The 12,853-nt window shown below is 47.0% G+C and overlaps 1 protein-coding gene across 1 annotated transcript in view; it reads left to right on the top strand.

Annotated features, from left to right (window-relative positions):
- Tmem163 (transmembrane protein 163) overlaps window positions 1–12,853 on the top strand; it is a 175,066-nt gene that overhangs the window by 154,396 nt on the left and 7,817 nt on the right. Inside the window, exon 6 of the mRNA XM_021172523.2 lies at window positions 10,925–11,036. Within this exon, the coding sequence (XP_021028182.1) occupies window positions 10,925–11,036 (112 nt within the window). The remainder of the gene's footprint in view (window positions 1–10,924; window positions 11,037–12,853) is intronic.

Here is a 12,853-nt window from a genome sequence, read left to right as displayed (position 1 = left end):
AGCTTCTGAAAGTGTGGGTAGCGTGTCCTCATGGTCTTGCATAAGAATTGGAGGTGGATGGTCAGCTCTGGTTCCCTAGGAAATAACTCAGGAGTCTCCAATTGGTCCATTTCCTGGCTCTGAGAATCTTTGTTTTTAATCAGCTTATATATCTGTGAGCCACCATGTTGCTTGATTCCGTCTACTTCTGTCTATTATAATAGGTGTCTTTGTGCTTTCTCCCTTGAAGTTAGTGGGTTTTGTTGTTGTTGTTTTAGCTTGATGTCTCATTAGGCCTTCACACAGTTTCTGAAATTGGCGGAGGCATTAGACCTACCTCCATCTTACAACCAAAAGACTCACTCTTAACTACAGGGAGAAGAACCCTGTTCACTCTCAGCTGCACTGCGAACGATATGCATACTCAGTGAGTGGACCCACTAAGTGGATCAAAGGCTCTCTCTGAGGACTGAGCATTGCAAAGCCAGACTCTACGAAAAAACTTCTAAAGGCAGCCGTGTTCCCCAGTGGAATCGACACAGACCAAAGACCCCAGCCCCACATGAGATCCAGAGCTAATTCCAAGTCTAGGACATCCCCCATTTTACTGATTGCAAACAACCCCACCCCATTCACTGCAGCTTTGGAGATTTTTAAACTTGATCAGCATCATGAAGACCCATTTTGTGCAACTGCTGTGACAAACATGGAGGAAGATATGTTCATTTTTCTCCAGTTGCCAGCCTGCCCTCCTGGCCCTCCTACTCAAGGGGAATCTGTGTATGTAAGGGAATCTGATGGTGTGGCCCCCGCACTTGCCTAGCATGCATAAGGCCCTGGATTCCATCCCAGCAGCTCCCATTAAACACACACACACACACACACACACACACACACACAGAGAGAGAGAGAGAGAGAGAGAGAGAGAGATCCACAAATACATGTAAATAAAAATGAAACAAATCTTTAAAAACAAGAACAAAAACCCCACAAAACACAACATAAAACAAACAAAAAAGAACAGTGTTATTGATCAACAATGGTAGATTGTTGCGTCAACACTGAGAGCTTCACTAGGCCAACACCTCTTTTCTTGGGTAATTCTAATCTCTTGGAACTTGTTTTCTAACTAACTAACTAACTAACTAACTAACTTAGTGGTTGTTTCTCTGTGTGGCTTTGAAAACGCTTTATCATTTTGGAGAAAAAATACTTTCAAGAGCTGTTTGCCTCTCTCTCTCTCTCTCTCTCTCTCTATATATATATATATATATATATATATATATATATATATATACACACACACACACACATTACAATAATAACATATCACTGTATATTACTATACACATTCCCATTTGCTTCCCTGCATACAGGGTGAGACCTCTGGCCTCAGAACATCTCTGCCTTTAGGACTGTGGTTTGGCCAGAGGGGAGATTAAGACTGAATGCATGTTTTATTTCTTAAGCTCACACTGAAATACCCCTGTTCATGCAGTGCACACAGTGAGTCCTAGCACTGAGAAGCCATGGAGTGTGTGTTCTTATAGTAATGGCATCCCTCACTGTAACCGTCCTCGGGTCATGTGGGTCCTGCTATGTTCTTTAGAATATTCAGTCTATGCACAAAATACAAGTTTTTTTTTCACAAAGCCACAGATGTAACCAGGTTATTGGAGGAATGTTGCATATTTTTATGGGATATAGTTTTTGGGATAATGGGCTTCAGCAGATCACACACACACACACACATACACACACACACACACACACACACACACACCCTAAATAGCTAATTGTTGTACAAGGTGCATTTAAAAACAAACAAACAAACAAACAACCTCTTTCCTAGAGGCAACCACTTATAATTTTTATAAATCTTCACATCTCTTTATTTTAATTTTTGCTTATTAGAGCAAGCTTTAAAACATATTAATTTACGTCAGTATAATTGGTCATCTTTGTTGACTCATTCTAGAAGCTCCATCACAAACCTGTTCAGAGGTGTGTCTCCTAGGTGATTCTTAATCCTGTCAAGTTGGCAATCCAGATTGGCCATTTTAGGGTGTGTGTTGTCATGCATTTTTTTTTAGGAACCCCAGAGGAGCGTCTTCCTTTAAACGCTCATGATCATCTGGGGAGGAGGGTGTGGGCAGGTAGGAAGGCATGGCAGGGAAGGAAGGCATGAACCCAGCCTGGTGGCTCGACTCTGTATCCATGGCAATGCTCTGGGATCAGAGTACTTGGTTCCAGAGACTCACATTCTCATAGGAGAAGACGGCACTGTGTCCGATGGCTCATTTAACAGATGCCAGGATGCACCAGGAGTCAGGAAGCCAGGGAGTGAGTGTCAGCCCAGGCTCTCAGATGCCCTACTGGACCCTTGGGCAATCATAGCACCTTTGCTGGCAAGCGGTGTCTTTCTCCGAGGCTTCCCGTGACCCTGGCATCCATCTCAGTTCCATGGACCCCAGGAAACTGGCAGCTACTCTCCTCTCTATACTCAGCAGGACCTATCAGCCTGTCCAGAAAATGTCAGGGCTGGCATGGCCCAGTCAGTCTTAAGCCACTTAAAGGAATACCCCCAGTATTCCCTTTTTATTACCACTGATCCAGGCATCAGTGTTCAACATCCTGACTTCCGCATGGTCTGATGCTAACTTATAAAATTCCAGGCCTTTGAATGGGAGCACAGAGTAATTTGTCAATATATAATTTAATCACTGGGGGCGGGGGAATGAGGTTTGTGCTTAGTGTGATTTCCACACATCTGAGGGGGCGGGGGAGGGCGGTGACGAAAAGTTCTGAAGATGAGAATGACTGTTTTAATTTCACCTGGGGCCATAAATCGATTCTCATGCATTATTCAGCCGGCACCAGCATCGCCCTGGTGGCACTCTGACACATGCAGTGTCGGAACGGTTTGAAATCTGTCCTCATTAGGAAGGCAAAGGACGCCTTTTTGCAGGCATAAGCAAGCAAGCCTCCAGAGTCCCCTCTCACCATCTCACATCCTATGAACAGGAAAGCGGGGGTCAACAGGGGAAGGGTGGCAGATCCGGCCTCCATCTGATGTTAGTAGCTATAGTTCATTGTGTCCCAGCGTTGCAACTGTTACTGTCACCTCCTATAAAGAATAAGCCCTGCATGGGAGGTGACAACTGGCACGCACTATTGAAATAATTTCATTTTGACACAAGGTTTTCCTGTGAGCAGCGGCATGAATACAAAGGCTCAGAGATGCAGCTGTCTGGGGGAAACGGGAGTGGTGCCTGGGACGGCAGAGAGACTCAGCAAGATGAACTAGAAACTGATGCTTGGCGTGCCTGGCAACTCATGCCTGTGCCACAGGATAGCTATGAATGCAGCCACATAAAACTCTACTCACTTAAAACATTATGAGATTTTTCCTCTCTCTCTCTCTTTTTCTTTCTCTCTCTTTCCCACCTCTTTCTCTCTCTCTCCCTTCCTTCCTTCCTTCCTTCCTTCCTTCCTTCCTTCCTTCCTTCCTTCCTTCCTTCCTTCCTTCTTCCCTCCGCTTTTAACTCAGTTGTGGTTTTTTTTCCAGCTTGAACTTTGTAGATGACAGATGGTGTTACAATGTCAAAAAGTTGGCCATGTTTTACTATGTATGGAAGTATATGAACGGATGAAAGTCATGGAGAAGATACAATCAGATGTCCTTACCCTGTGTATTGATGGGAGGGATATTGGGGTAGTGGGATGCTGAGAGAGGGTGATGTTCCATATTAGCCAGCAAGTTGGAAGAGGCACATTTTCATGGAGATATCCTGATGGCCAAGATCTCACTCTGTGATTGGACTAGCTTTCTAAGAGTCTGTTGTAGCTCCCAATGGAGGAAGCACAGCTAAGCCTCCACCTCTGCTCTTTTCTCTCTGACCTTACCTCCTGGTCTCCTAAATAAGGGGACAGCATTAGACCTTGTGAGGGTAAATCTTGATTGCCAGATGGCTTGTAGCTGGAATTGACCTTTGGGCGGGTCTGTGAGGGAATTTCCAGGAAGGGTTAACTGAGACAAAGGACCCTGTCTCAGAATGGGTGGTGCCGCCTCCCAGGTGGCCTCCACTTGTTACTGTTAAATGAATCTGCCCCATTGCTACTCCTGCCACCGTCCTTCCCCACCATCAGAACCCAGTTTCTTCAGCTTTCCACTGTAGGCTGAAGCCCAGCAGCTCTTTAGGAGGCCTCCAGGGCCTCTTCAGCACCAGACAGGGACTGCTGAGTCACCTGGCCTCATGGACTGCACAGCTACTGGGTTCTCAGCTTTACAAAGGTGCAGATGGTCACCCTTGGACTGGCTGCAGGCAATTTGATTAATCAACTGCGCATGCGTCCGCGTGTCCTCGCTCATTACCCTTCTCTAGAGAATCCCAATACAGGCCCTCTCGGCTGCCCTTCTATTTGTTAGCTCCATGAAGTAACAATTTCTCCACTGGGAACCTAAATGGGGAAAAAGTGCTTTAAGCACAAGCAGCATAGATGTAATTATAAAAAACCAAAACCAAAACCAAAACCAAAACCAAAACCAAAACCAAAACCCCAGCTTTCATTGGAAGGTGCTGAGACCAGTAGAATAAACATCAGGCCACTCAGGAGAAGGCGCTGAAGCTTGCAGCAACATGCATGAGCCTCAGAACATGATAAAAGAATTCTGGTGGAAACATGCATACTGTGTGGCCAACTGTATAAAATCCAAGGACAGGAGGGATTAATATATGTGCATGAAGTCATAAAGCAACTGTGTGGGGTTGAGTGAGGGTATGAGGGAACTTGCTGGGTGTTGTCTGGGGGAGAGAACTTTCTTTTTTTTTTTGGTCGGTTTATTTATGTTTTACTACTGACACAGTAAGAGTCAATCTCTAATATCTATATTCAAATGTTTTATTATAGCTTAATATTTTTAGTGTAGAGGCGTGCACGCCACTGTGAGAGTGTGGAGATCAGAGGATAGCTTACAGGAGTCAGACCTTTCCTTCTCTCATGGGGCTGGGATTGAGTTCGGAGAGGGTTCAGCTTGGCAGCAAGCACCAATTACCCACTAAGCCAACTTTCGAGACTTGTAATCTTTTTATTAAATGTACATTAATTATACCTCAATAAAAAAACATACAGGATGGCACCTACTGACAATCCCAGAGATGGAAGCCGAAAGATTAGAGTTCAGGGGCATCCCTTGTTTTATAGCGAGTTTGAGGCTAGCCTGGGCTACATGAACCCTGTCTCAGAAAAATAAAATAAAATAGAGTAATAATGCTTGAAAGCCTTAGTCACTAGGTACACTTGGGAGGCAGGATATTACCAGTCATGACCCTCTTAGTCCTGTGGCTTGCTGAGTTCCAAGCCACAGATCCTGTCTGGTTAATTCTTTTTGGTGATTTTCCTGGCCATGATCTGTCTTAAACCTGTCTACACTCACTAACAACTCATTGCTGCTTGGGAAAAGTCCATGTGATTCTAAGAAGTGCTGTCCAGTAAGACGGTGGGGAGGGTGGAGGTCCGTGATACTCTCTGTGACGTAATAACCAATAGCCTACTAGACGTGGGAATTGTAGTTAGGCACTTGAGGAGCTGGGCTAGCACTTGAATTCATTTTAAATTCAAGCTCATTTTTAAATGTACACCAATGTGTTTGAGAAAATTACTATAAAAAAATCACTCCAGGGTAATTGGTCACGGTAGTTTATACCCATGATACCCACACCCAAGAGACTGGAACAGGGTGATGGCTGAGAGTTCCTTGTGAGTTCCCAGCCAGCCTGGGCTACTCTGTGAGTTGCAGGCCAGCATGGGTTATAGTGTGACTTCTAGGTCCAGTCTAGGCTACACTGTGAGGCCCTATATTGGTTATTTTCTTGTTGTGCCAAAACACCTGATACGGAGCAACTCAAGCTGGGGGGCTTATTTGGGCTCACAGTTTGAGTGGGACACAGACCATCCCAGTGTCAAAGGCACAGAGGCAGGAGTGTGAGATGGCTGGGCACGCTGTCATAAAGGCTATAAAACCCAAATGCGTCCTCCTGGTCATCTGCTTCCTCCAGCAAAGATCCATGGCAAAGATTCCACAACTTTCCAAACAGAGCCCCCAGCCGGGGCCCGGAGTGTTCAACTCATGGCTCTATGGGATATTTCCACTTAGACTGCTGCAGTCCTTGGCTCTACAATGACAGCCAAATTCCAAAACAGCTGTGCAGTGATAATGCATGCCTTTGATCCTTGCACTTGAGAGGCAGAGACATTCGGATCTCTGTGAGTTCAAAGCCAACCTGGTCTACGGAGCAGGTTCTAGGACAGTCAGGGCTACACAGACAAACCCTGTCCTGGAAAAAATAAAACCAAGCCAAAACAGAAAAACCCAAAACAACAACAAAACCATCTGAAGATGCCAAGGGTGTCGATGTCACTGTTAGAGGAGGTGATATTTTCAGAGAGAAGGGAAGGGACAGTGTAGGGCTATGCAGACAGACACACTAAGCATCCAGACAGAAGGATGAGGCTACTATGCAAAAGCCTGGGGTCTAGGAGGTCAGCATGGCTGCAGCAGAGGGTCAGCTCCATAGTGTAGCGTTGGCTGGGCTTGTATATATTTTTTTATTTGATCTGATGTAGAATGGAGAACATCCTATCTCTTAGGGACTTTGATTTGCCAGCCAGCATACTGTCAGTTGAGGTGACACAGGAGCTCCTGACTCTTCCAGGAGAAAAGCTAACTGGAAGAAGGCCTGGTCTGACTGACAGGGTCCCTAGCCAGGCACACAATAGCAGATGCCACACATCAGCACCAGGACTCTCACCTTGCTCAAGTTTTGTCAGCTCTTCCCTAATTGCCTTTGTGTCTTAAAATAAGACCTGTAGTCTGCTCAACCCTTCTGTCTGGGCTGAAAGACTTGGAAGGGTAGGTAGCCTTTGTCAGACTGTGAGAGAGACCCAGCAGACTGACCTCAGAATACAGCTCTGTGCCAATGGGTTGAGATTACACACACACACACACACACACACACACACACACACACACACACACACAGAGAGAGAGAGAGAGAGAGAGAGAGAGAGAGAGAGAGAGCCCCAGCCCCAGCCCCAGCCCCAGCCCCAGCCCCAGCCCCAGCCCCAGCCCCAAGCCCGTTTCCTTCCTGCAGTATGAAGTGGCTGGTGGGTCCAGTCCTGATGCAGTGTGAGGCCAGGGACACCCCCCCCACCCACACACACACACATACACACACACACACTGTTCCTGGTTTGTTCTGTTAGATAAGAGGGGCTAATCTTGGCATTGACCAGAATGTGGTTGTGAAGCTTTGGATGTGCGTGTTTGCGTGTGTGTTTGTGTGTGGTGTGCACCTGTGTGTGGATGAGCAGAACACAGGGGACAACTGCTCACCTTAGTTTTTGAGACAGGGTCTCTCACTGAACCTGCCACTCACCTGTTAGGCTAGGCTGACTGGCCAGTGAGAACCCAGGACCCACCTCTCTGCACCTCCTCAGCACTGGGATTCAAAGCACACAGCGCACAGCTTCCTCATGTGGGTTCTGGGGACGAAAACCAGGGCCTCAGGCTGGCAAGGCAGACATTGCAGACCGAGCTCCCACCCAGCCGAAACATGCTTGTAGACCACTGGACTCTGCCAGGCTCTTGGATTCCTCTACCAGATGTTTGTCCTGCCAAGCGAAAGTGTTGTTTTTCACATTTTGAGACCAGTGAAATTGGAAAATTAGAGTCTGCCAAGTATTAGCTCCTCACAAAGACACGCCACTCACCGGGACTCAGCAACAGCCCCTGGAACAAACAATCCGCAAGGCAAGAGGCCTGTGAGAGCCGATGAGGCGGCTTCTAAGATGTCCTCCAGCAAGGGTCAGGCACTGTCCTAGCTTGATTTCTGTCACTGAGATAAAACACTCTGACCATGAGCAACTTAGGGGAGGAGAGGGTCTCCAGCTCACACTTCTGGGTCAGGTCACATCCATCACTGAGGAAAGTTAAGGGAGCAACTCAAGCAGGAACCATGGAAGAAGGTTCTGGTGGGCCCTCTCTCTCCCCTCCTTCTCTCCCTCCTTCTCCCCCTCCCTCCCTCCCTCCCTCCTTCCCTCCCTCTCTTTCTCCCTCCCTATTTTACTCCCCACTTCTTTTTACCTCTCCCATCCATCTACAGACAGACAGACAGACAGACACACACATACACACACACACACCAATCCTATCAGTTTCTCAGTTGAGCTTCCCTCTTCCCTGGCAACTCTAGGTTGCATCAAGTTGACAGTAAAAAATGCATCAGCACAGGCAAGAGAAATTCCAGAGGGCCTGGATTCAGTCCCCTCAGATCCATACAGTGGCTTACAATCACCTATAACGCCAGTTCTGGGAGTCAATATCCTCTCTGGTCTCTAAAGGTGTTTGACACACACATGGTACACAGATCCACATACAGAGAGAATACCTATACACAGAGAACAAACCAAACCAAACATCTTATGGTGCCTTACCAATGGGGCTTAGCTGTTCGTTAGGTGTCTGGAGTCAGAAAGGCAAGATCAAGGGACCAAAAGCTTTGGTGTCTTGTGAGGATCAGCTTCCTGGTTCAGCGATGGCTGACTTCTCCATGTCCTGGTGTGGACAAGTATCAAGAGGTGACAGCTCTGTGTGGTTGATTGCTTGAAAACATTTACAAAGTTGAAAATGCTTTAGGTCAGTGTATGTAGTTTTGGTGTATGCATATGCGGGTTTGTATATGCATATGCGGTTTTATGTGTGTGTGTGTCTGTGTGTGTGTGTGTGTGTGTGTGTGTGTGTGTGTGTGTGTGTAGAGACCAGAGATTTCACTCCTCAGGAGCCATTTAAGGTCTCTCACTGGTCTGGGTGTTTGGTTAGTGTGGTCTGGCTGGCCAGTGAACCCCAAGGGATCCCTGGAGACAGGAGGGTTGGTGGATCATGTCTCCACCTCCCCAGCACTGGGACTACAGCACTTCTGGCGGTTTTTATGTTGTTTCTGGAGATTAAGCTCAGGCCCTCACACATGAGAGATTAACACCTCACCAGCGAAGCCATCTCCCCAGCCCCCCCACTATGCTTGAGATTCACGGAGAGTCTGACTATGTGCAGAGGGCATCGGTTCTGCCACCGAGTTCCCTCATACTATCTCACAGTCCCACTGTGTGCATCCCCATGATGGGCTCATGACACTATAGACAAAGCAAATGGACTCAGTTTTGGTTGCCCAGTCTTTTCACTGATGCTTTTTGTTCCTGAACCTACACTGAGCCCTGACTGCCATACTACAATTATCTTGCCTTCCCAGTGTTCAGTTGGTGACAGGTTCCACATTGTACTCTTGCCTCTAGAGACCTTGACATACATGAGGAATGAAGGTCAGATGTTTTCTAAGCTGTAATTTAGTTTGGGCTTATTTGATAGTCTTGCCATTAAATAGAGACCATGGATTATTTGGACGTGAGTCACAATAGAGGCACAGCCCCACCCTCTTACAGGACATGTGGCATCCGCATAGCTTATGGTGGTGATGTTAACTTTTGTTAACTTGAATAGATGGTGTTTGTTGGGTTTAAACCCTTTAATGTTACCATTTCCCCATTTCTTTAATTTTTTTAATTAAATTTTAATTTTAGTGTGTATGCTTATGTGTGTGAATGTGTGTGTCTATGTGTGTCTATGTGTGTGTGACACACTCACACTCCAGGATGCATGTACACTTGCCACAGCATGGTTGGAGGGTCAAGGACAGCTCGGGGCAGTCAGTTCCCTCCTTCACCATGTGAGTCCCAGGGATTGATCTCACATCAGCCGGCCTAGCAGCAAGCACTGTCACCTTGAACAATCTCAGCTGCCTCAGTCTCCCTTTTCCTGTTATATCTGCAGTTTAGATGCTCTAGGTTCAGCTCAGGTTCAAGGAGAGCTGGTGACCTGGGGCTGATTGACCTTCCTAGATGGAAGAGTGGATGAGAATTTGTGAGCACATGCCGTCAGAGCTGCCCCCTGCCATTGGTGGGTGTCTTGTGAGCGATGCTCAAACTGTACAGAGACCACAAGTCTGGAGAGGTGATTTTCTAAATGATTTAGTTAAGTTTTAGGCCTGGCAAACCAAGTTGTCTCCTTTGTCCCTGCGTCTGTCACTGGGATAGCAAATTTATTAATAAAATGCTTTAGGAAGATCCTGTTTCTCCGTGGATATCTGCTACCGTGTTGGATTTCTGCTGGCAGGTGCATTTTAATTCCGGAGAACCTGGAGGCTGGGTCTCAGGGGAGCAGCGCGTGGCAGCGCGTGGGAGCACAAAGGAGGTCTCAAGGGGCCTGCTGTCGAGAGATAGCAATGAAGACTCCAGCTTCGCACGAGTGACTCACCCATTTGCTTGCAAACGTTAATGCAGCACCTACGGGCAGTGCTAACATCACGTCAACAGTGGACTATTTTTAGGCACCACTTTTTCTCACCTTGAAGACTATCTTTGAAATCTCAATTGTGTGAATGAAAAAAAAACCCACTGTGTCTTAAGTATCTCTAGCCGTAAGTGATTCTGTGGCTAATCCAGTGAGAAAGGATTCTTGGGCCGCGATGTGGCTCTTAACTCTCAATTGGCTGCTTTGTGAATTATCAGTAGAATACTACTTAGCCATTGTTCTTGGCATTATCACCAACCCTGTTGACAATCAATGATTGCTGTGTGTTTTAGCAGAATAGTAAGAAGAGAGGGAATACATAATGGCTTTGTAAATATTAGTCTGGCTGCTTTGAAATCATCTTTTCTCAGCGCCAGTCACACAGGCGAACACTGGCGGTATACCGCCACCTGGTGGTAGCTTGCCTGACTGGCTACCTGCTCTTGGCACAAAGCAGGCAGCGGTGACAAGGGGTCTTGTTGATTGTTTGATTGTTCTAGCAAGAGATAACATGTCAAAATCTGGACTGCTCTCTCCTAGGATGATTTCCTGTTCAGCGTCTCCATTCTAAGCGGGATCCTGTGCAGCGTCCTGGCTGTGCTGAAGTTTATGCTGGGGAAGGTCCTGACAAGCAGGGCTCTCATCACGGACGGTGAGTGGTGCAGGCATACACTGTCTGAGGGCTGAGCTTGGAGACAAGAAAGGTCCTTCCTGGATGCTGTTAGATGCTGAGGTCTTGTAGATGAATTCAATGATGAGGGTACCCATTCACCCCCATCCCTATTCCCCAAACTGCTTACTTCATGAAACTTGGAGCTGGTGTCTACCACCCTGAGTCAAATGACATAAAGTAGAGCAGAAATGGCTAGGTTCCTTTTGGTTTCCTGAGACAGGGTCATGTAGCTCAGGCTGACCCTATGCTTTCTTTCCTCCTGTTTTACACTCCTGTGCGTTGGGATTACAGGTGTGTGCCACCATACCTGGTCTTTTATTTTATGAAGGAAAGAGATGGAGCTATAGTTTATAGAGTTTATAGAGTGCTTGCCCAGCATGTACAAAACTTGGGGGTTGAGCCTCAGTAGGGCACCATCTGGGTGTAGTGGTGCACACCTGTCTATCGTCGCAGCATTAGAGAGGTGGAGGCAGGGGGACCATAAGTTCAAGGTTATCCTTGGCTTCATGTACAGGCTACATGACACCCTGCCTCAAAAGCCAAACCAAACATCAGTCAAATGGATTGGAGGTTGAGACATCTTTCTCTTGGGGACATAGCTGTGGCCCAGGTTCTTAAATCAGATGAGCACAGAGCCCGGTGGGGCCTTGGTGTCTCTAGGCTACAGGTTCTGTGCCTCCCTCATCCAGTTTTCACCACCGGGGTGCCTGGAGGAGTCACAGGGTAGTCAAAACCACCTTCTGCTGTCCCCACCTCTGCTGTGAGAAAGCCTGAAGCCTGTCTACGGTGTGCCCCAGACCCGCCCATGATCATGAAGACTATGGCTGTGGTAAAATATCCAGATAAAAGCCAACTTAGGGGAGAAAGGTTATTTGGGCTTAGACCTCCAGTGTTGTCTCAGGGAAGTCAAGGCAGGAATTTGTAGCCATTTATCACAATACAAGCATAGTCAAGGGCAGAGAGAATGAACGCATGGATGCTCATTAGACGCCAGCTAGCTTTCTCTACTCTCTGCAGCTGAGTGTCCGAATCCAAGGAGTGGGGCTGCTCCCTTTTAGGCATTCTTCCTACAAGAATCAAGTCAATAGGAACGATTCTCTACAAACCCACAGGGCAACCTGATCTAGACCATCCCTCACTGAGACTTCCTTGTCCATTGGTGCTAGACAGTGTCAAGTTGACGAGGACCGTCACAGAGCATGACCTCATCTCCCTGGACAGAGGTGCTTGGTGTTGGTGGGAGTGCTTTCCCCTTAGCCTCAGAGCTATTCGATACTCAGATCTACGTCTAGGCTTCACTGCACTTCTCCCCCCCTCCACTGTGATGAGTGTGTTGCATGCGTCCTTTCTCTGATAATGGGGTGTCTGGTGAGATACCCAGAAAATTCCAGCCTTGTGGCTAAGAATTGAGAGAGAAGCCTTAAGCTCTTGCTAATTATACTGAGAGTCTTGCTTCTGTGCTGGTGAGAGGCTTTAGCCCAGTTTAGTCATGACCCCACAGGGGTCACATATCAGCTATCTTGCATATAAAATACTTACATTATGGTTCATAACAGTAATAAAATGACAGTTATGAAGTAGCAGCAGAAATAATTTTATGGTTGTGTGTGTGTGTGTGTGTGGGGGTCACCACAACATGAGGAACTGTGTCAAAGGGTTGCAGGATTAGGAAGGGTGAGAAGCACAGCTTTATCCAGATGCCTGGGGGAGGGGCTCTCTTCTCACCCCATCCAAATTTTCTCTCCATTTGTCTTGCTTCTTTTTGATGCATGCCCTGAAGCTGTTTCTCTGATGAG

This window comes from Mus caroli, chromosome 1 (genome assembly GCF_900094665.2).
Source record: "Mus caroli chromosome 1, CAROLI_EIJ_v1.1, whole genome shotgun sequence".
Lineage (NCBI taxonomy): Eukaryota > Metazoa > Chordata > Mammalia > Rodentia > Muridae > Mus > Mus caroli.
This window is presented reverse-complemented; position numbering and strand designations above follow the sequence as displayed.